The sequence below is a fragment of the Gopherus evgoodei genome, chromosome 3, assembly GCF_007399415.2.
Source record: "Gopherus evgoodei ecotype Sinaloan lineage chromosome 3, rGopEvg1_v1.p, whole genome shotgun sequence".
Lineage (NCBI taxonomy): Eukaryota > Metazoa > Chordata > Testudines > Testudinidae > Gopherus > Gopherus evgoodei.
In genome coordinates, this window is record NC_044324.1 from 45,539,506 (window position 1) to 45,563,355 (window position 23,850).

Here is a 23,850-nt window from a genome sequence, read left to right on the forward strand (position 1 = left end):
ATTGCAATATAGCTTTTTGTGATATCACAATAAGATGCACCAGTTCCCAGTGATGCATGGCTGGGACCACATCCCCCCTTCAAAACTCCCAACATGCTATGGACCTCAAACTGGCCTTAGATATATAGGCACAACTCCCATTTATTTCACTTGCAGTTTGTTGATGTTAATAATTGGGATTATTGGGATAAAAAGAAACAAATAATTTTCTCTCATAAAATCTTCCTGGGTAATATTTTCAAGAGTTCCCATGTGACATAGGAACCTAGGTCCCAGTTTTAAAAGTGATTTAGAAGACTTAAGTCCCATCGACTTTCAAAGAGCCTTAGCCGCCTAAGTGCCTAAATTACTTTTGAAAATGGTACTTAGGCTCCTAAGTCACTTGGGCCCTTATGAAAATGTTACCTCTAGTCCCCTTTCTCCTAGCCCTCTTCCTCACTCCCTTCTAGCCTTCCTATTGTGCCCTTCTCTTTTCCAGACATTTCCCCTTCTTCACCCGGTCGTCCCTTACCCCCTTCCTGCCCTCGTCCATGCCTGCCTCTGTCCCCTTCCAGCCCTTCTCTCTTGTCTCCTTTAAAATTGAGCAGTAGAACTGGTAGTTACAGCATTTCCCTCTGAAGTCTAGCCACAGGAGGTGTGCTGCCAGCATAGTTTCAAAGGGAAACTGCCACTTCCCTCCCACAGCCCAGCTGCCACATTTAAATCGTGCTGTGCAGGGCTTCCACTCCCTTGGGAGACTATTTTCCTTTCCTGTTGAAGACTGTTCTACAGCCTAATAGAGCTTGCTGTCAGCTATAATAAGTAACATTATATACATTAGTATATATTTTTTTAATTGTGATATGAGTCAGGTGACATCCTCACGATTCTGGACTAGAAAGTGATGGGCTCTAATTCAACTCTTTTGCTGCACTGGTATTCTTCCTTTTCACAAAATAGGGGGAAAGCAGGGCCAGATGAAGGCATGGGCATTATAGCCCTGAGCTGAGGGCTCCAGCTTCTGGAGTCATGTTATTATATCAAAAGTCAAGCTTTCATTTTAAACAGAAAACTAATTGCTATCCCTCATGGTTATAAAGAAAACCTTGAAAACATGAATTGAGCATCAGTGAATCAGTGATGTCAGCCTGAGTCTGCAAACAGCCTGAAACAATATCTCTGAGAAGGTGAACTGCCTTCTGCATCTCAGTGGAGGTGTTAACTTTAAGATGCACTCTTTTGGGGCACCCTACCAACAGAACCCCAGTATGTGGCAGGAGAAGAAAAGTGCAGCAGGCTTGGCCCACCCATGCAAGCAGATCATAAAATCATAGAATATCAGGTTTAGAAAGGACCTCAAGAGGTCATCCAGTTCAACCTCCTGCTCAAAGCAGGACCAATTCCCAGCTAAATCATCCCAGCCAGGGCTTTGTCAAGCCTGACCTTAAAAACCTCTAAGGAAGGAGATTCCACCACCTCCCTAAGTAACTCATTCCAGTGCTTCACCATTCTCCTAGTGAAAAAGTTTTTCCTAATATCCAACCTAAACACTCCCTTTGTTGGGGGTTAGTATTGGGGTCCCTCCTGCACCCTCTCTAGTGGAGAAAGAGGATCCCTGCTGCCACCACTGCTGCTCCCAAGGGGAAGGGGCCTCATGCCAGTGCATCTGCCTCTCTTTGAGAATGTGGGGGGCTCCTCTACAGCAAGGCAGGGTCAGGACCATGGGGTAGATCCATGGGGGAAACCGTGTGCCTAGGGACCTGGATTGCTTTCATCCAGACCCAGAGGAAACATGGCACAAAACTCTAATGATTATTTGAAAAATAAATACATAATATTAAAATTCTCTGTCCAGCCAAGAAATTTACAAAATACTGGAAGAAAGGCCATAAAGGCAGATGGGGTTTGGTTATAAGGTTACGCTTCAGCAGTAAACTGAAGGGCACAACAGCTTGTACCTAAATTTTGTCATGGAAATTAAGCTCAAGGAGGTGTAGTGATAAAGGCATTTCAGAAATCCTCTTTATGTTAAACATGTTTTTATGTTAACTTTTGTGGCCCAGAGCCTATTGAGAAGGAAAGCACCTATGAACAAAATGTTATGATGGGTAAACCTGCAGTCCCTCCATACTAGTATGTTTGCTAAATGCATACTTATAAAGCTTAACATCTTTACAAAGAACCCAATTTCAGATGGTGTTCATAATGTCATAGAGTAGTGGAATGCTATCACTTCCATTCTGTTGGAGAGTAATCATACTTTCTCTGTGTTACAAAAAAGTACAATCTTCTTTTTGTTCAAAACAGGAAGGTTTTAACATCTCAATCCTCAGACTACCAGAATTTAGAATATTTCACACTTGAATGACTCCTAACCAACCGTGTAAGACAAAGAACAATGTCCTGTAGCTTATGCTGGAGGTGAGAATGTGGTACATAAGCACTGAAAAGACTGCAGCATTTATCATTCTATTTTTGACAGTTTCTTCCATAATTTCAACTGTTTACCAGTGGCATTCACACCCTTTTATTAGTAAGGATGGTCCATTCTAGTATTTATTTCTATTGATTATGAGTGTCATAAACAGATAAGTAAGAGTTAATAGAACAAAAGTGCTTCATATCTCTTTTACCTGGAAAGGGTTAACAAGAACAGTGAGTCTGGCTGTCACCTGACCAGAGGACCAATCAGAGGACAGGATACTTTCAAATCTTGAGAGAGGGAAGTTTTGTGTGTGCTGTTAGTTTTTGGTGGTTGTTCACTCTGGGGGCTCAGAGGGACCAGATGTGCAACCAGGTTTCTCTCCAATCTCTCATACAGGCTCTTATAAGTTCAGAATAGTGAGTACTAGGTAGATAAAGCGGGTTAGACTTATGTTTGTTTTCTTTATTTGCAAATGTGTATTTGGTTGGAAGGAGTTCAAATTTGTATTTGGTTGGAAGGAGTTCAAAGTTATATTTTGCTGGAAGGATTTTAATTTGTACTTGAATACTTAGGCTGGGAGGGTATTCCCAGTGTCTATAGCTGAAAGACTCTGTACATATTCCATCTTAAATTTACAAAGATAATTTTTATTGTTTTTTCTTTCTTTAATTAAAAGCTTTTCTTGTTTAAGAACCTGATTGTTTTTTTATTCTGGTGAGACCCCAGGGGACTGGGTCTGGATTCACCAGAAATTGGTGGGGAGAAAGGAGGGAAGGGGGAGAGAGGGGCTAATTTCTCTCTGTGTTAGGATTACTGTCTCTCTCAGGGAGAATCTGGGAGGGGAAGAGGGAAGGAGGGGGGAAGGTGCATTTTCCTCTCTGTTTTAAGATTCAAGGAGTTTGAATCACAGGCATCTTCCAGGGTAACCCAGGGAGGGGAAGTCTGGGAGAGGCAATGGTGAGGGAAAGGGTTTACTTTCCTTGTGTTAAGATCCAGAGGGTCTGGGTCTTGGGGGTCCCCGGGCAAGGTTTTAGGGAGACCAGAGTGTACCAGGCGCTGGAATTCCTGGTTGGTGGCAGCGCTACATGTTCTAAGCTGATAATTGAGCTTAGAGGAATTCATGCTGGTACCCCATCTTTTGGACGCTGAGGTTCAGAGTGGGGGTTTATACCATGACAATGAGCCTCACTCATTTGCCATTTGGACAAAGCAAAATCCTTATTGCTACGATTGTGTGAAATTTAGCATATCATATGTCCTGGTAGTGTATCATATATCACTCTTAATTAATAATAAATTGGGATCCAATACTCCTGTATATTTATGGGGAGATGACAGAGTATTTCTGATGGCAATCAGTAATTGATAACCACATTATAGTAACCCTACATTAGAAATGCAATAAACTGACAGAGTATGCTAGTGCTTAAAACTTAAGTACATGCTAAAATGATAGTTTGACCTGCTGTGTTGATGTTAAATATGATCTACTAAGTTTGTGTCCAAAGGTGCTGATTGTACTCATATACAGATAGACATGTTATTAAATGATTGGCAGTGTAACAGCATCCCTAATCTTTGCTTTGTATCAGTTTTGTTCCATGTGTGTCCATGTGTGTGTGTGAAATTAGTGTGCTGGCTTTCTTAAAAGCAGTTACTTTTGAAGAGCTTTTACTAGAAATGCTGTATAATATATCGGAAACTGGAAGATTATGGCAGTGTCACAGTATTGTGGACATAAACACTGTCTTTTCTCAGTGCAAATAGCTACTGTGACTGCTTGACCTACTGGTGTAGTGTATCTACCCCTTTTTCAAATCTCTAGATCAGTAGTTCTTCCCCCTCCTGTGATCCCCTACTACAATAAAGGAAAGTTTCATGCCCCCCACCACACACACGCTTCAATCATAAAGAGAGGGAGGGTTAACGAGTCCACCCAGTTTGAAAACACATGGCCTAAATGGCATTGGACACCTGACTATTCTGAGCCCTGCATTGCTTCGGCAAGTTGCAATGATAGCCTATTTTGTTTTTTTCAACTGTGATTAGAAAGAAGCGACGATGACCTTTCCTTTTAGATACATAACTTGGCAAAGACGCCCAGGCCATCTTCACTTCCAGTTTGGAGCCCTGCAGTAAGCTCTGTGTGAAAAATGCTTGGGACCATCAGCTAGTGCAGAGTATGGTAGCCTGAAGTCAGCATTTTCAGAAGTGGTAACTGATTTTGGATGCCTCAATTTTTAGGTGTCCGGGTAACCACTTAGTAAATGTAATCATATGTGCTACCTGTAGTGGATTGGCAGGAGTACATTAAATCTCTGCTGTGTGGGTAGTATTGGCTGCCTCTCTGCTTCTAGGTGCAGTTCAAGGTGTGGTTTGGTTTAAAGCTATATTGCTGTACATAGATTGGGGTCCTGACTATCCTTTAGAGGCTGCATCTCACCCTATTCACCACCGTGATCATTTAGATCTGCTGAGATGCTTTTGCCAATGATCCCTGGATTAGCAATGTGTTCCTGAGGATGGGAAGCAAGGCATAATCCATGGGAGCAGGTCCCAGGGGCTGAACTCACTAGATTCAGTCATCCACCATTCTAAGGGTATGTCTACGCTACGGGATTATTCCGATTTTACATAAACCAGTTTTGTAAAACAGATTGTATAAAGTTGAGTGCACGCGGCCACACTATGAACATTAATTCGGCAGTGTGTGTCCATGTACCAAGGCTAGCGTCGATTTCCGGAGCATTGCACTGTGGGTAGTTATCCCACTGCTATCCCATAGTTCCCACAGTCTCCCCCGCCCCTTGGAATTCTGGGTTGAGACCCCAGTGCCTGATGGGGCAAAAAACATTGTTGCGGGTGGTTCTCTCCTCATACAGCCTCACCGCTCCCTCCGTGAAAGCAGCAAACAATCGTTTTGCGCCTTTTTTCCTGGGTGAACTGTGCAAACGCCATAGCACAGCAAGCATGGACCCTGCTCAGATCAAGACCGCAATCGTGGACGTTGTAAACACCTCGCGCATTCTCGTGCAGTCTATACTGAACCAGGACCTGCAAAGCGAGGCGAGGAGGAGGCAGCTACGGCAGCGCGGCGATGAGAGTGATGAGGACATGGACACAGAATTCTCTCAAATCGCGGGCCCTTGCGCTTTGGAGATCTTGCTGGTAATGGGGCAGGTTCTAGCCATTGAACGCCGATTTTGGACCCGGGAAACAAGCAAAGACTGGTGGGACCGCATAGTTTTGCAGGTTTGGGATGATTCTCAGTGGCTGCGAAACTTTCACATGCATAAGGGCACTTTCATGGAACTTTGTGACTTTGCTTTCCCCTGCCCCAAAACACCAGAATACCAAAATGAGAGCAGCCTTCACAGTTGAGAAGCGAGTGGCAATAGCCCTCTGGAAGCTTGCAATGCCAGACAGCTACCAGTCAGTTGGGAATCAATTTGGAGTGGGAAAATCTACTGTGGGGGCTGCTGTGATGCAAGTAGCCAAAGCAATCATTAAGCTGCTGCTACGAAAGCTTGTGACTCTGGGAAACATGCAGGTCATAGTGGATGGCTTTGCTGCAATGAGATTTCCTAACTGTGGTGGGACGATGGATGGAACCCATATCCCTATCTTGGCACCGGAGCACCAGGGCACCCAATACATAAACCGCAAGTGGTACTTTTCAATGGTGCTGCAAGCACTGGTGGATCACAAGGGACGTTTCACCAACATCCACGTGGGATGGCCGGGAAGGGTTCATGATGCTCGCGTCTTCAGGAACACTACTCTGTTTAAACGGCTGCAGCAAGGGAATTACTTCCCAGACCAGAAAATAACAGTTGGAGATGTTGAAATGCCTGTAGTTATTCTGGGGGACCCAGCCTACCCCATGATGCCATAGCTCATGAAGCCATACACAGGCAGCCTGGACAGTAGTCAGGAGTTGTTCAACTATAGGCTGAGCAAGTGCAGAATGGTAGTAGAATGTGCATTTGGCTGTTTAAAGGCGCACTGGCGCACATTACTGGCTCGCTCAGACCTCAGCCAAACCAATGTCCCCTTTGTTATTGCTGCTTGCTGTGTGCTCCACAATCTCTGTGAGAGTAAGGAGGAGACCTTTATGGCGGGGTGAGAGGCTGAGACAAATCACCTGGCCGCTGATTACACACAGCCAGACACCAGGTGATTAGAAGAGCACACCAGGAAGTGGTGTGCATCAGAGAAGCTTTGAAAATGAGTTTCATCACGGGCCAGGGTACGGTGTGACTGCTGCGTTTGTTTCCCCTTGATGACCCCCCCTTGATTGACTCATTCCCTGTAAGCAACCCACCTTCCCCCTTCGATTACACCTTGCTTAAGGAAATAAAGTCACTATCGTTTAAAATCATGTATTCTTTATTAAGTCATTATAAAAGGAGGGCGAGAACTGACAAGGTAGCCCGGGTGTGATTTGGGAGGAAGACAGGAGGGAAGGAAAAGGCCACTAAAAAAATTTCAAAGTAATGACAGCCTTTTGGTTGGGCTGTCCACGGGGGTGGAGTGGGCGGGTGCACGAAGCCTTCCCCCACGTGTTCTTACACGTCTGGGTGAGGAAGATATGGAACATGGTGAGGGGTGAAAGTGGTTACACAGGGGCTGCAGCTGCACTCTGTGACCCTGCTTCTGTTCCTGAAGCTCCACCAGACGTCGGAGGATGTCAGTTTGATCATGCAGCAGCCCCAGCGTTGCATGCTGCCACCACTGATCTTCCTTCCTACACCTCTGATCTTCTTGCCTCCACCTCTCATCTCGAGCATCTCTCCTTTCCTCACATTCATCCCTCCTATCCTTGCGTTGGTCCCTCCTGTCCTCATGTTCATTGGCATCGTTCCTGTAATTTGATACCACGTCCTTCCACTCATTCAGATGAGCTCTTTCATTGCAGGTCACTTCCATGATTTCCGAGAACATTTCGTCTCGCATCTTTTTTTTTCATCGCCTTATTTGAGATAGCCTTCGGGAAGGAGTAGCAAGACTTGAAAAATTTGCAGCTGCATGAGGAAGGGAAAAAAGGGAAAGAAGTATTTAAAAAGATACATTTTACAGAACAATGGTTATACTCTTTCACGGTGAACACTATTCACCTTACATAGCACATGTGATTTCACTACAAGGTCGCATTTTGCATCTTAATATTGAGTGCCTGCGGCTCTGGTGTTAGAGATCTCACAGACGCAGGTCCAGGCAGCAGAATTCAGCTTGCATGCGGCCATGATAAGCCATTGTCCTTTGACTTCTGCAGCCTTCATATACACAGTGCCCTCCTTTCCCAAATACCAAGCAAATCCCGTTCAGTGCTGCTTCTTTCCTTTTAACATGCAGCAGCAGAAACTACCGCCACCCATCCAATTCTCTGGGATGATCGCTTTACCCCTCCCCCCACCGCGTGGCAAGTATCATGGAAGATCAATGCTAAACAGACCCCTTCCCCCTCCACCCCCCCGCGTGGCTGGTAGCAGGGAAGATCCCTGCTAGCCAAACACGAAAAAGCTCATCGCCATTCCCCCACTCCTCCTGCTTGGCTCCCTGCAAGGAAGGATTTATTTTAAGCAACAGTCAAACAGCCCAGTAGGAATGGCCATCTCTGTCCCCTTAATTAAATTCCTGAATTTCAACCAGGTTACCATGAACAATATCACTCTCCTGAGGATAACACAGTATGGTAAAGAACGGATGTTGCTAGAATGCCAGCAATCACCGGGACCATACGCAGCTGGACTTTGTCATGCAATGATACCACATTACTTGCTACATGCATGGCGTGGTCAAGTGTCCTACCATGGAGGACGGAATAAGGCTGCCCTGCCCAGAAACCTTCTGCAAAGGCTTTTGGAATACCTCCAAGAGAGCTTCATGGAGATGTCCCTGGAGGATTTGTTAACATACTTTTCCAATAACTGTACTGTCCGTGAATGCATCCCCAAGTCCTCAGGGCAAATTAATCATTAAAAAACGCTTGCTTTTAAACCATGTTTTATATTTACAAAGGTGCACTCACCAGAGGTTGCTTCCATGGCTTCATTGTCTGGGCTAGTGGCTTGGGAGGGCTCGGAGGGTAATTCCATCTGGGTGAGAAAAAGCTCCTGGCTGTTGGGGAGAACGGAGTGCTATGTGCTGTCTGCAAGCTCGTCCTCTTCTTCCTCCTCCTCATCTTCCCCGTCCGCAGAATCCTCAGCCATGGCTGAGATTACCGCCGCCACCTCGGAATGCACGGACAGGGTGGGGTAGTGGTGGTCGAGCCCCCTAGAATTGCATGCAGCTCAGCATAGAAGCAGCATGTTTTCGGCCCAGCCCCGGACCTTCCGTTTGCTTCTTTGGTTTTCTGGTAGGCTTGTCTGATCTCCTTATCTTTCACACGGCACTGCACTGAGTCCCTGGTGTGGCCTTTCTCCATCATGGCCTTGGAAATTTTTTCAAATGTTTTTTCATTTCGTCTTTTGGAACGGAATTCTGTTAGCACAGAATCCTCTCCCCATACAGCGATCAGATCCAGTACCTCCCGTGCGGTCCATGCTGGAGCTCTTTTTCGATTCTCAGGAGACTGCATTGTTACCTGTGCTGATGAGGTCTGCGTGGTCACCTGTGCTGGTGAGCTCTCTGCGCTGGCCAAACAGGAAATGAAATTCAAAAGTTTGCGGGGCTTTTCCTGTCTACCTGGCCAGTGAATCCAAGTTCAGATTGCTTTCCAGAGCGGTCACAGTGGTGCACTGTGGGATACTGCCCGGAGGCCAATACCATCAATTTGTGGCCACACTAACCCTAATCCGACATGGCAATACCGATTTCAGTGCTACTCCTCTCGTTGGGGAGGAGTACAGAAACCGGTTCAAAGAGCCCTTTATATCGATATAAAGGGCCTCGTGTGTACGGATGCAGGGTTAAATCGGTTTAACGCTACTAAATTCGGTTTAAATGTGTAGTGTAGACCAGGCCCAAGATTAGAACACTCCATGGCATATATATGACAATGGATCATCATCTAGGCAGCTTCTAATAGATTATCAGGTCCCAAAACATCACCATAAGCGAGGAGGGGTTTTTTTTGTTAAATAGGTGATGGACAGAGAGTTGTTTGTCTCTTTAAATTTGTTTAGTGAGTTGCTTACTTTTAATGTATGCTGTGTGGCTAGCTGTTATGAGGATAGGCACATAAATATAAAGAAAAGGGGAGAGAGATGAATTGTGTCTGGATGTTGGGGCGGTCACGGATGGCTTATATTTATTTATTTAAATACTTTTTGATGATCTAGAGGTACACATTGCTAGTCCATATTATTGCATTGCCCTTATTCTCCTGTCTGTCCTCTAACGTCTTACACTGACCTATTGTATCTTGTCTTCAATTAGACTGGGTCTGAGAGAATGTCTTCCTGTGCATTTCTAGAGCATCTAGCGGAATGGGGCCTTGATTAAAAAGGCTAGTAGAGGTTCTAGTGAGTAGTATTCTTTGGTTCAGGTTGGTAAATAATTTGGTGGAAAAAAATGGGTTTCCTATGTGGAGGTAAGATATGTACAGAGATCCATAGAAGTCTATGCTAGATTCAGCTTCTGAAGTTCCTTTCTAGGAATGACTAAATGAGACATCAGACTATTTCCGCCAGCATAGTGGCCTGTTGCACTTCCCATTCCAATTTCCAAATTCAAGAAAAAAATCCAGTGGAAAATGTGCTTAACCCCCCCTCCAAAAAAAACCAGCCCCCAAACAATAAACTATTCCTCTGCTTGTGACCCAAACATCGACACATTGTGCCACTGCAAGAGAAGCTGAAGTGAAAGTGGAGAAAAATGAAACAAAGTGTAAATCAGGCAAAAATAATTCAGATGTTTGCAAATCCTTTTGTATTAATAATCTAGGTTGTTATTAGTAACACAAGGCAATTTGTTTTCAAAACTAATTAATTATTGTAAACTTGAAAGATTCCTTTCAAAAATCATGTTCTCTTCCTGAGAACAGTTCTTAATAACTCCACTCTTGGAACAAGTCTGCTACTCAGTCTGACCATTTACATTCACAGGGTCATGTTATGCCCTTAGTTTCACCTTTAGGAGATATTCCAGCAGTGGGTTTAAAACTATTAGGCCCTAATCCAGCAAAGCCCTTAAGCACATGCTCAAAATTAGGCATGTGAATAGTCCTATTGAAGTCAAAAGATAGTGGCACAAATGCTCAGCTGGTGTATATCAGGATACCTTTATTGGCTTCAATAGCTGTTTTACAGCAGCTGATGATATGGCCTATTATATATGTTTTAAATATAGAAAACATATACATAGCCAACATTTTTAGTCCAATTGTGAAAACTGACTAAAATTTGTTTAGTTTTACTTTAAAAAAACCAAAAAAACTACAATTTTTATCCTGTACCATGCCGTACACTGATGTTTGCTGAGTAACCATATAATCTTATTGTCACCCCTATTCATTCTCCCATTTTTCTGACTGTTTTGTTATCCCTGGTCCTGTTTTATTGCATCCTATTTGAAATGACACCCCAATCCTGCAAACACTTATATCCTTATCTATATGCCTAGACACCTTGAACTCCTTGGAGTTATTATTAGTAGTAATAGTAGTAGTCCATCGCTGATGATGATGATGATATTGTTGTATTTCTCATATATATATATCTCCTTGGGACTATTCATATACATAAAGGTTCTAAATGCAAAAGTGTAGAATTGAGGTATAGTTTGTACGCAAGCTGTTTGAGGTAGCTATCTCATCTTACTACATGTACTATGAGGCAGCTAGCACACTTTTAGGCAGTGTGACTTTTTTATTATTACTACTCCATAATGAATGGTACTAAACTCCCATGGAAGACATTTAGACTCTAGGGAGTTCAGCAAGGTCATTTATATTTGTGAAGCTTGCATCTTTTTAGCAAATGAATTGTTTTCATCAAATCAAAATAGTAATGTACATATATGTATTTCAGAAAGTCAGCAGCTCTCTACTTAATACTTTATTTTCAACGGAAAGAAAGCAAAATGAAGTAAGGATGACATTATTTGATAATGTGCACATGAACTGTGCTTCCTGTTTAAAAGAATTTGATTCATTGCACCAGAAATATAGATTGTAAGGAATTGTGAAATACATAGGATGTAGCCAGAGCTGTAGAGATTAAATATTTGATGGATGGAGTTTACTATATTTTAGTATTCAAGTACTGAAGTTTACAGAGTTGAGAAAGTGGTGACTTTGGGTCACATATCTAAAAATATAGATGGGCACCTAGCAAGATTTTCAAAAGCAAGTTAGGTGCATAATTCCCATTCTAATGATAGGAGTTAGGTGCCTAACTTGCTAAGGTGCCTAAATATCCACCAAAGACTATATTTTAACTCAAATTAAAATGTCATGTGAAAAGAGGAGGGCAGTGTTGTTGGGGATAATTTTTAAGATTTTTTAAACTCAGATCCAATATTTTTAAAGTGCTAACACAAAGAAGAAGAAAAAGCAATGTAGAATATTACTCAGCTGCAGAGCCTGAAATTGCACCTTGACTTTTCTTCTGAAGCCAATGACTTCTTTGCTTGAGTTTGAACTGCAGCATGGAACTCATAGAATAGGACACTAAAGAAAGAATCTATTCAGATAGCATTCTGGTGGACATGTGATATCTGATGCAACACGTGGCAGAGAGGGAACATCAGTCAGTAATATCTTTAATGACACATAAGACATGGTTGAAAAGGTAAAAGCAGTGGTATGACTTAGAAATAATATGTGAATTTGGGGATCAAAATGTGTATCCTACTATTAGAAGTCCTGTAGCATTTAATAGAGAACAATAATACTGTATGTTTTTGAACCATCAGGTAGTTACATAAGATTGTTTCTTTTGAACCTTAATACACTTTTCTATACCCCTACTGGTTTAATCCCTAGTAAGTTCTACGGGACTTTTCCATAGGCATTGTTACTGAAAGAGCCTGGGAAACTAAAATGAGTGGGAGGGACTCAGAAAGGAAATGGGGAGTATTCAGAGGGAAATTGCAGGAAGCCCAACATGTAGGTGTACTATTGAAAACAAATACAGCTGAAGTGTGCATGTATGGGGTGTGAGGTGGGGTGGTGGGGGAGTAGGTGGGTGGTTGGGGAGAAACGAATATAGGGAGCAATAAAAGAGAAAAGCAAACAAGAAATAAATCAATAGGATCATGGCTAGGAGAGGGTATGCACAAGTCTACAAAACAAGCAGCTAACACAAAGGTCACAGAAGCCAAAATTGAAAATGGAAAGATCATTGCAGAGAGTACGAGGACAAACAATAACAGATTTTACAGATATATCAGGACCAGGAGGTCAATAAAAGAGACTGAAGTCTCCTTATCTGACTGTGAGAGGAGTTTAGTGACATGAGGCAGAGATTGCTGGGAAGCAAAATGCTTTCTTTTCCTCAGTGTATTTACCAGAGGGAATGAGGGGAAAATGCAAGAAAGAGATAGGAATGTCCTGGAGGCAGAATATGAACAATTAATGAAACTAAGGGTAATACAAGAATAAAGCAAAGAAAGAGAAGAAATTAGGGCAGCTAAATAGAAAGTAAGTTCCAGGTCTGATGGCCTGTCTCCCAGGATTCTGAAAGAGAAAAATGATTTTTTTTAGTGTCCACTGAACTTAAGATATACCTGAAAACTATAGGGGAGTCAATGAAAGACCATATTTTTAAAAGGTTCATAGGAATAATCAAGGTAATTTCAGACCTGTAGGGCTTAATATCCAAACACAGCCAGATTCTAGATGTTGATCAAAGAGCAAATAGTTTGGATTGGTGTAAACTGGTTGAAGTTGACCAAAAGGTGTTCATAGTTAACACACATAGTTAATTTTCTTGGTAGACTGACTGTATTGTCAATCCTACAGGGTACTGGGTACTCTGGTCCCAATCTATCAAAGTTCTTAATACACACTTAACTTGAATCATGTGAGAAGTCCCATTAAGTTCAATTAATTTCTTATAAGCTCACCTGGATTGGGGCTAGAGTAGCCAGCACTTTTCAGGGTCGAGCACACGGAGCACACACAAAGAGAGAAAAGACATGCAGCTAGATTTACCAGGCTTTATACATGTCTATACATGCGGATAGGAACCTAACCAAGTAAGGCACCTAACTCCCACAGATTTCAATTGTAGGTTAGTGGGACTGGGCCTAGAAGAAATGTCATGGGTTCTTAGGTGCCTTATGAAATATAGTGTAGAGAAATCTAGACAAGGTTGAAAATAGTAAATAGGATTATGATTGGCAATTAGGTTGCCCATCTTTACCTGTAATTGATTTATAATGTGTCAATCACAATGGCCTTTAGTTGCCAAATCCAAAAATTAAAAGGAGCGTTGGTGTAGTCTGACTAGGACCATATTCTCTGCCCCTTCCCAGAGTGACTTCTAGGAGAACTGAGTTTGGGTGAGATGGCTTTACAAGTATTTAGCAGCCTTTTCTATTGTAGACAGTGCGGAAAAAGGAGGTGAGCTCTGCCTTGCATTCTAAGTATGACAAAACTCAAGCTCACTTTATTTCCAGTGGCTGAGATTTTCACAAATGAGGACCTGCTTCGGCTCCTCACCCCTGAGTATTTTACCTGAGCCCTGCCTGTTAATTAAAATATTCTAAGAGGGTTGTGAAAAGAGTGAGCAAGAGAAAGAGAGAGAGAGAGAGAAGCCAGGGTGATAGTCAGGGTGTAGCCCACTGACAGCTTTAAAAATAAGATTCAGAATCTTGAAGAATATGGTATTAATGATACTCGCACTGAAGAAAGGTATAGTACTAACAGTATGAATGATATGGAGGATGAGTATGGCAGAAACTTAAAATCATTAGGGAAGCAAATGACAAACTGTGATAATGGAATATAGTTCAAATCAGAGGTGACCATTATTGCACCATACAGACCGTATCTGGAGTATTGAGCACCGGGAGGGACCCCATGTTTTAAAAGGCTATTGATAGAACTCCAAAAGGTGCCAGGTGGCTACGAAAATGATAGAGTGTCTCAGTGGTTTGTAACAGTGAGGAAAGGTAGGAAAATTGATTGTGAAAGAGATTAAGCGCAGATATTCTGATATGTATAAAGGGCTTTAGAGAAGAGTTTGAATGTCACAAAACTATTCATGACAGGAAACAGGCTCAAAAACAATGTGGCTTGAGTTAAGTTCAGACAATAAAGAAGTTCAAGTGAAACTTCTTTACACAGAGGATAATTCAATGTGTGCAACAGAGCTCTCTCAGAGGAAGAAATAGTGGCTGTGCAATGGAGATCATATTAGACCAGAAATTATGGGGAAAACATTAAGTTGGACAGATAGATGGACTACTCTACAGAAAAGTAGCATGGTCCTCTTCTGTTCTATAATGTTGTTATGCCTGTAGCTAAGATGATCAGAGAACAGATGATACCCAACTTCAGATAAGTCTGACTTTCAGCACTGGTGTTTTCGGAAAATATCTTGATTTTTATCGATACATTTTAACGTGAATGTTTGAGACCTTCTAAAATTAGTTCTGCCAATTTTTATGTTTGTTTTGATTTTTATGTGTCTTCATGGCACATAATGGAGAGGTAAAGTGAATAATTGAAGAGCAATTTATTATTATTATTATTATCTATATGTAAGGTTCCAGTCCGACTCTTAGCTTCAAATGTTGCAGGAGCAGATCCCGATTGTAACCGATCAAAAGCTCACTGAATAGTTCAAATATATGAAGGACTGCTTTCCCCCTCCTTACAGTACTGATCAATAATTGCTAGGAAGGAAAATATTTGCTATAAAATAAAATTAAAAATGTGTCCACAATGGAACAAAATTCAACATGCAGCAGAGACAACACAGTGGTGGTGGTGGTGGGGGGGGAAATTCTTATTAGCTTTATAATTGCAGTGATGACCCCTGGGTATAGCATTTCCAGACAGTTAATGACTGACTAGACGCCATAAGGGTTTGGAAGGGCTTTCCCCTTTGGTCATTATTGCCTAAGCAAAGTGGTTTTTGTTGATTTTTTTTTTAAAAACGTACATTTTAAGGAAAGCAATTAATGTAGCAAATAATTATAAAACCTGATTAAATGGCATAATGTTTTGTACAATCTGACCTGCAGAGGAGAACTGCCAGTCAGTGTAATAACATGAGTCTTTTATTTTTCCAAATAGCGTTTATGGCTGTCCTTTGGCAAAAAAAAGAAAAACACAAGATAAGCAACCCCAAGAACCTGCTCCCAAAAGAAAACCCTTTGTGGTTAAAACAGACAACTCTTCAGTAGATGAGTGTTATGAAACTGATGGAACAGAGGAGATGGATGAAAAGGAGGAGGAAGAAGAGGAAGAGGAAGAGGAGGAGTATTCTGATGACAATGAAGGTGATGAGGAGGAGGAGGAGGAAGAAATAGATCGAGAAGAGGAAGAGGAGATTGAAGAGGAAGAAGAGGAGGATGAAGAGGAAGCAGAAGATGTGGAGGAGGAGGAGGAGGAGGAGGAAGAGGAGGAGGAGGAGGAAGAACGTGGTAATAATAAGAGTATTAATAAAAAGTAAACATTGTGTGTATTATGTGTTAATCTTTCAGTGTGGTATCCAGGTATTTAGCTGTGCTGCTCTCATTAAAGCTAATGGAAGTCATGCAGCTAAATCTCCCTATGCCTTGCTGAAAATGTACCCCACATTGTTCTTTTAACATCTATTTTAATGACTGTCTTCCAAATATTTTTGATGCCTAATGGTGTCAAATTTTCAAATATAGAAGTGTGTGTGCGAAAAAATGCCTGCAGAAATGTGTAACTGGATTAATGCATGCAATTGCCAGGTATGCATGCAAAAATTGTGTAAAGGTATAAGCAAATGGTTAACTGCAAATTCCTGTTCTCATATTTGCATGTGCATTTACTGAATCTGCCCACCTAATAGCGGTAATTGCTCAGATAAATGCGGTCAAGTGTTTGCAGGTGTTTTTTTGGTGAGCACAAGTGGATCTCTTCCCTTTCAAAATTTGGTCCTGAATTTTCTTTCGGACAAACAATATCAGAATGAAATGTTATCAGATACTTTGGTTCTTTGAGACTTGGATGTTGTGTACTTTAGTTGATTTTATTAAAACTATGGAGAGTGACAGGTTTACACAAAGAAAGTCCTTCTAAAATTATATTTTCTGAATACAGTACCGTACATTTGATGCCTTTTACCTATATAGATATTAATTAGTAGCCCAGCTAATGTAGTAGCACTGTGATTAATCCATTGACATCTCTGTTTACTGGGATTGTGGACTCTGTGTAAGCATATTTTTCAAAATATACGATCACTGTCTGCTTATCTCAGAATCCCTCTATTAATTACATTATAATATACTGGGGTGAAAATTAAGAATCGTGCAAAGATAAATGAGCTATCTAAAAAGTATTTTGTTCCCATTTCCCGGGAACACATTTTTGGTTGGGTAGATTCACCTTTCTAACCAATAAAAATATAAGAAAAACTTTCAGCACTCCTCAGTCAGATTCCTCTTAGGAACCAGGTATGAAAGTTGTCTGACTTTTGTATCAGCATTCTCTTAGGTCAAGTTTAGAAAAAGATTTAGGAAGTACTCTTCATTCAGACAACTGTGTGGCTTACAGATGACGATGAGCATTTTTTTGCAGATGCCTCAACCCACAGCATTTCCTCATTCACTTTTAATTTGCCTACCAAAGCTATTAAAAACAAGGTAGCCAAGCTTGAAAGTTCCGAAGGAGTTTGATGCCAGGGGAGGCTGTTTCCTTATGCAAAGAGACTCTGTTGTTTCAGAACCTGTAAGGATAGTCTATCTGAACTCAGGCAGGTGTGTGACTGCAATTGCTATCCTGTTGGATTGCATAGGAACTCTAGCAGTTCTTTCTTAAGAGGTAATGGCAACTGGATCATAGCGAGCTGTTGCAATGGTTTTGGGCCTAGGTGGACAATAATGAATCTACACTATCAAAAATGATTTAAGGGGGGGAAAAGACTTAGGAGCTAAAGAAACTTCCTTCTGCTAAGCTTTCGTATTAGGTTTACTGGTACAGATATTACAGAACATGGTGCTTTACTTATGTCCAGCGCTGCTGCACCTACAGTTAGTGATCCTAATCAACAACTTTAGTCCCTGCTATTGTTTCTTTCTCTGAGTAGACTCGAATTAAGAACTGCAAGTTAGGAATTTTGCAAAAGTACCTATATTAGCTAGACGTCATATTAGAGTAGATGAAAAGTCAAACAGGTCAGCTACCCAGAGGATCTCATGTTACTTCAGGGATAATATGTAGTTTCCTAGATAAAAGAAAAAGTATTCCTCGGTAAAATACTAGGAAAGCAAAAAAGAAAGTCTAATAAAATAGGGGGCTTAACAGTGGAATTATTCAGGGCAAATTAATTTTATGACCTTTTTGGAATCAGCATGTTATTATACAGATGATACTAGTTACAGCACAGTTGATTCATGAGATAGAGTTACTAGTGCCTAATGATGATTATAAGAAGTTCTTTTTCTCTAGGTCAAGGAGTGGGTGGGAAGATCTAGATTTGAGATGATAGCCATAGTCTGTTGTTTTTGAGAGGTCCAGAAGATATTTAATTAAACAGATTTTGAGGGATAATTTATTTTATATGGTTTTTGACCGAGAACCTAAAATGTCTTCTCCTTCCATTGCTCGTAATACAGGAATCTTTCATCATTTACTGGAATTCACTGCTTATATTTTTAGAACTCCCTTAAGGTGAATCATTTAAGAGTTTGTTCTGGGAAAATCACAGTATGCACACAGCCAACATAATTACAGTTAGAAACTAAGAGTAGAACTTCCAGATAAAGGTGTCTCTGCAGTGCTTATAGACATTTTTGTCAGTGGTGCTGTAGTCTTATGAGATTATAGAAATTTCGCAAAGTCTCATAACGAAGCCTAGTTTTAATGGACAAGACAATTAAAATCTCAGACAGTTTTGCTAGAAAAATTCTATCAGATGGGAACGTGATCTCTAAGTCAACAAGTATGAGAAACATAAAGCAATGTACTATATAATTTCCTAGGTCCAAATTAAGTTTCCTGTTGTATAGGGGTAAATCCAGAGACACCTCAAATAACTAATTGCAATGACTCTGGAGTTACCCCTTTGTAATAGGAAACTGAATTTAGGTTGGAATTTTCAAATGAGCTAAGTGATTTAGGAACATAATTCTTATTGAATGACAATCAGGCTTGAGCTCTGAAATCACTTAGGCCTTTTAGAAAATCCTATCCCTAGGGCTGAGCCTTTGACATAATAAAGGACTTGGAAGACACAGAAGCATCCTAAAGCAACACTCTTACAAATCTCAAAATACCAATTTAAGAGAACCAAAGACTTTTTGGAGCTAGATCCCAAATCCTTTGCTGACATCTCAGTATATAATCACTTGTACTAAAATTAATGCTTAAAATGCCCTTTCAATGGCCACAACATTCATTTTAACCTTTCATTAAATGTAATGAATCTTTTTGAAGAACAGGGATATATCCACTCAAAATATAGCACAGGCCTGAAAAGCCCTTACGTACAGTACTACCACTATGAAAGGAAAGACAGATCTTTCCAATTTCTTTCACATCCCCAAAAGAGAAAGCAGACACATGACCCTTGTTAACATAATCTAACCTGTAAATTCCAATCCACATGGGAAGGCTATCAGTAAGATAGTAAAATAAAGCCCACTTTTAGGGAGTGTCCCTTCACTTTGGTGGTTATTGCTGAAAATCCCTGTAGTCAAATACTTAGGGCACATTTGCTTTGCAAGGCAAACTAAGGTATTTCTCCTTCTGAGAAGAGATCACTTCAGATAGCTGGTTCCCAAAGACTGTTTCACAAAGCTTTTCTATTATAGAAAGAAATCTCCGTTGGAGGAGCTCCAGGAACGGATGTTCCAAGGCACCATTTAGCCTATATCACATGAAGACATTCAAGATGGCTTGTACTCCAGGTATTTCATAATCCCTCAGGGTCAGGAGGAGTCAGGCTGATTCTAGATCTAAGTAAATTTAATACATTGATCAAGTCTAATCCATTTCACATGATCATGCTAAAAAAGATTTATTGTAGTTTAGTAAAAGGTGAATGGTCAGGATGTATAGATTTGATAAATACTCCCTTTTATATCATATTAATTCCCTCAAATTCATAGTAGCATATACAGTATACCAGTACAAGGTACCACATAATGTTTGCATAACTGCAAGGCACAGTTGCAGCATATTCAAGGAGACTGAATATAAATCTTTGCATTACATACTATTACTTGGAAATACAGAGAGGAAATGCTTCACTTTTTTCTCATTTCTACAAATTGGACTACTGTTTTTAATACTCTGGTGAAATTTGGCCTTTTCCCCACTAGCACACACTAGGCTATTGGTATACAGATACCTGATGTCTTGAAATCCACCTGTTATTTTATAGTTTAACTTTGATAGTGCCCTCCTTTATCTTCTGATCCCTTCATCAGATTGCTTCTGTGGCTGATTATGTATGTCCCTCTAAGCAGAGGGAGACACAAACACCAATCTAAAGATGAAAGAATCAGTACCGAGGATGTTGTGGTAGAACACAGATCCCCACTGTCTTTGCAACTTAAGAATCTCTAAGTCTCTGAAACAATGAAATAAACAGGTTTATACCAGAGAGAGTTGGCCTGTCCAATCTGCCTAGCATCAATCACATTCATTTATTCAAACTACTAGCAAGAAAGCAGTCACACATTTGGTGAACACAGTAAAACATTCCATACTAATCGGAGCAAAAAAGCTCGGCTCCTATCTTGGTGTACCATATATGCAAATCATCTAACCAAAGAAATGACAGCCTTAAATGAAGAGGCCAGGAAACAGCTGTTCACTGCTTAGAACGATAAATGGAAAGGAATGCATTTTCCAGGATCAGAGAGGATTTAATAAACAGAAGGGGAAGCAATCCTTCAAAATGTGCTGGTGGACTCTTCTATTCATGTGTATTGCTCTGTATTTTCATCTTCTTTATAAAAGAAGGTGGAGAATACTGTGATGGGGGTATGTTGCCACCAACAGTATAGTGGGGAAAAAAACTAATAGCAATGACCAGAAGACATAACTTCAGTCCCTTGATTGATGTTTGGTGATACAAACTGTTAATATTGCCTTTCATCTGTAGTTTTCAGAGATGCAAAGGTATGCAAGGGATCAGATCATGCTACTGTATAACAATTCTTGATACCTTTGTTTTTGTACCGGATATATCATTCCTACCAAACTAGACCTGTGTAAATGTAGAGATTGTTCAATGTTTTCATTTTTAGTAGTTTGTATCATTTGAGTTAGTATTACTCTGGTCAGAATTAATCTTTCCCCAGCCAAATTCAACTAGAAATAATAATGTGATTTTTCTGAAAAACAAGTAGCTTAGTGCAGGAATGCAAAAGCCTTAAAAATAGGGTTTAGACAAATGCTAGCTAGTAGATTCCCTCTGCATACCTCTTGTGGAATTGGGCCAGATATATTTATCATGCTTACTCTGCTATTTTTTGTTTAAAAATAAATTTGCCGCTAGATAGGCTTTCACTTGCTCCAATACTGTATAGTTAAGGTGGTTACCATTTGGTACTCTTAGACAGTATCGTTTGTTAACCATATTCTTCAAATGTTGTAATTTTTCTTCCAATGCTCCTGTGAGACTGGACCTGATTCTGAGCTCACTTACATCAGTATAAATCAGGAATAACTCCATTTAAGTCAGTGGAATTGCATCTGTGTAAAGTAATTTTATGTTTGTCACATCCTCCTTTACAAAATTTTAAATAGACACTGTACTGTCTGTAAATGCATAACACAGTTGGGTAGCAATTATTTCAGACCCTGATTAAGCAAGGTGCTTAAACATGTGCCCAACGTTAAGCATGTGAGCAGATCTGATGGCTTTCCCAATTTTAAGCAAGTGAGTTAATGTGGCTAAGTATCTTGCTTAGTTCGGACTTTACCTACTTAGTGTCTCAAAACATCAGATGCAGGCACAAGATCTTCTGGTCCTTCAAAAGTAAACAGTCTAGTTACAGCTTTGTACAATATAAGGGAAGTATTCACCGTTGTTGATCCAAATACTGGATCCCTGCTGTAAATATATACACAGAGAACTTCCATTGACATCAGCAGCAGGTCTGCAAATGGAGTTAGGACAAATTATGCAATATTAATAATTAAATATGAAGTCTGGATAAGAGACCTGAGAGGAGAGTATTACTGTAAGTGTTCACACCAGAACTACTTGACAGTTGATTTAATTTTGTTTTGTATTGAATCTGTTTTATCTGTGACTATAGTTGTTTTGTTGTATTAGCACTTGTTTTGTAACTTGCTGACTGTTGCCCAGAATCTTAATTGAAAACAAGGCATTGGCCTCACTGAGTAATGACTAATTACCTTTGGCCTTCACTGCAATCTGTGACTTTGCAGCTTTGCCAGGGGAGTTGGGGCACAGTCATATAGGACACTCGCAGATGTGGTTCCAGGAGAAGGGGCAATCTGAGGGGTTGTGCATCCAATACTTCTCATACTTTCCCTTACCTGTGCACAAATGCAGAGTGTATCCTTGACTCCACCTCCTCCCCATGGTGGGTGGCAGAGCTGTGTATTAAATTACTCCCTCTGGAGCAAAGTGGGATTTGGGGTGGAGTTCAAGGGGAAAATATTGTAGTATTAGGAGTGTACTCTGATATCTATTGTGACTCTTTGAAACTCAGTTCCTTACCAGTGATCCTCCCTTTATCAGACAGCTATGCACCATTGCTCACACAGGGATGTGCCTAAAGGCTCAGTCTAGAACTTAGTGAATAAAATTAAATACTTGCCCCCTCCATGGGTATTCCAAACAAATATGACTTGATGTTGTCCTTGAAAGTCTGACATCTGAAAGATGGCACATAAAAGAAGGTTTTCACATGGTGTATAAGAATGAACTTTTAATAGCCATTATCCCTGTGAATTCCTTTGCTTTCCAGAGCCAGAAGTTCCAAGACGGAGAAAACAAAATTAAGCTGTCAAGGATATGTAGCAGTATAGGTAGAGGGTACATAGCCTACATGAGTGTTTGTTGACATTTGCATTTGGTAATTCCAAAAGCACGCGTGGAAATTCTGCTCATCACCAAGTCAATATTAATGATTCTAATTTGATCTCTTTTGCTAAGATTCTTGATTCATGCAGCTCTAAGAGGGCCAAATGCTGCTCATTTTGCTCAGGAAATGCTCCCATTGGAGTTACAGCATGTATTCTACTGGAATTTTGAATTAATAAGGCCAGAAGGATTTCATCCAGAAAAGTGGAAGTTTCTGTTTGGCTAGTGAGGAGCTTATTTTTCCTTCTGAAATTTTCCACTGTAACGGTTCCACCAGGGGTTAATACTACACTGAAAAGCATACTGAGAAAATTATTGTGTGAAACAAAAGCAACAATCTATAATGAATATATTTATATAATCGTGAGAAACTGTTACAGGAGTGTTGTCTCCTTTGCATAATGGGTTCCAGAACAATTAAGTTGCATTCTTCTGTCACCTGTACCCCACATGAGACAATATTTTTATATCTTAAGACGTAAATTCACTTGAATTAATTAATTTAGGTTACAGACAGTCTGTGAGTCTGAGGAGCTAGAATTAGCCAGTCAGCCAGCTTGCCAGTGCAGCCAGCAAAAGACAGAGAACTCTAATGCTAGCAAAGGAACAAGAAGTTGGGTTAAGGATATAAAAGTGGTAATTAGAGAGGACTATTCAAAAGATCAGGGAAATCAAGCTGGTTTTGGTCACCTTGGTTATTAAAATTCCCCGAATCAATGGGTATATGTAGGCTGCTACAGATAATATGGATATTAATTTTTGTTATTTTTTTATCCTCTCACCTGTATTCATATATAAATAATACCCGGTGCCAGAGGTGGTTAATGTTTGTTTGTCTGAATTTTTTAAAGAAGATGTTTTGAAACATCTATGTGTGAGAAACCTTGTACTAGCTAATTTATGACAGGATTAAGCCTTATTTGACATGAACTGATCATGTGAGCTGATCAAATTAAACTAGAATCCATAGCTTTGACAATCCTAATCTCACAAACTGCTGGAAGATGGCTCGGTAAGCACTGAAGCATGGGACATCATGTCTGTTTTCAGTTATGCTGTTGTAAAGCTAAAGTAACTCCACTGATGTCAGCGACTTCAAAGAGCTGTATTTGGCCTGGCCTGCCCCAAATACAAAAAAGCATTAAAGAAATCAAGATTTTCATTATTTTTCCATTTAGTGGATGAGATGGGAGCTCTTTGTTTATTTCATACACTTTTAGGCATTGTACACACTGCACTGATCATTCCTTCTGATCTATATCACGTCCCAAGTATCAAATTTGCAGTTCC

General features: G+C 40.5%; 1 protein-coding gene across 18 annotated transcripts in view; it reads left to right on the plus strand.

The window, feature by feature from the left end:
• Window positions 1-23,850, plus strand: part of MYT1L (myelin transcription factor 1 like) — a 383,510-nt gene that overhangs the window by 240,286 nt on the left and 119,374 nt on the right. For 14 of the 18 annotated variants that reach the window (XM_030555505.1, XM_030555502.1, XM_030555511.1 and 11 more), the window contains exons 6-7: window positions 15,594-15,943; window positions 19,307-19,402. The exons of 1 other annotated variant lie outside the window; for it this stretch is intronic. In XM_030555505.1, the coding sequence (XP_030411365.1) occupies window positions 15,594-15,943; window positions 19,307-19,402 (446 nt within the window). The remainder of the gene's footprint in view (window positions 1-15,593; window positions 15,944-19,306; window positions 19,403-23,850) is intronic. 3 more of the 18 variants (XM_030555513.1, XM_030555514.1, XM_030555515.1) reach the window with 1 other exon arrangement.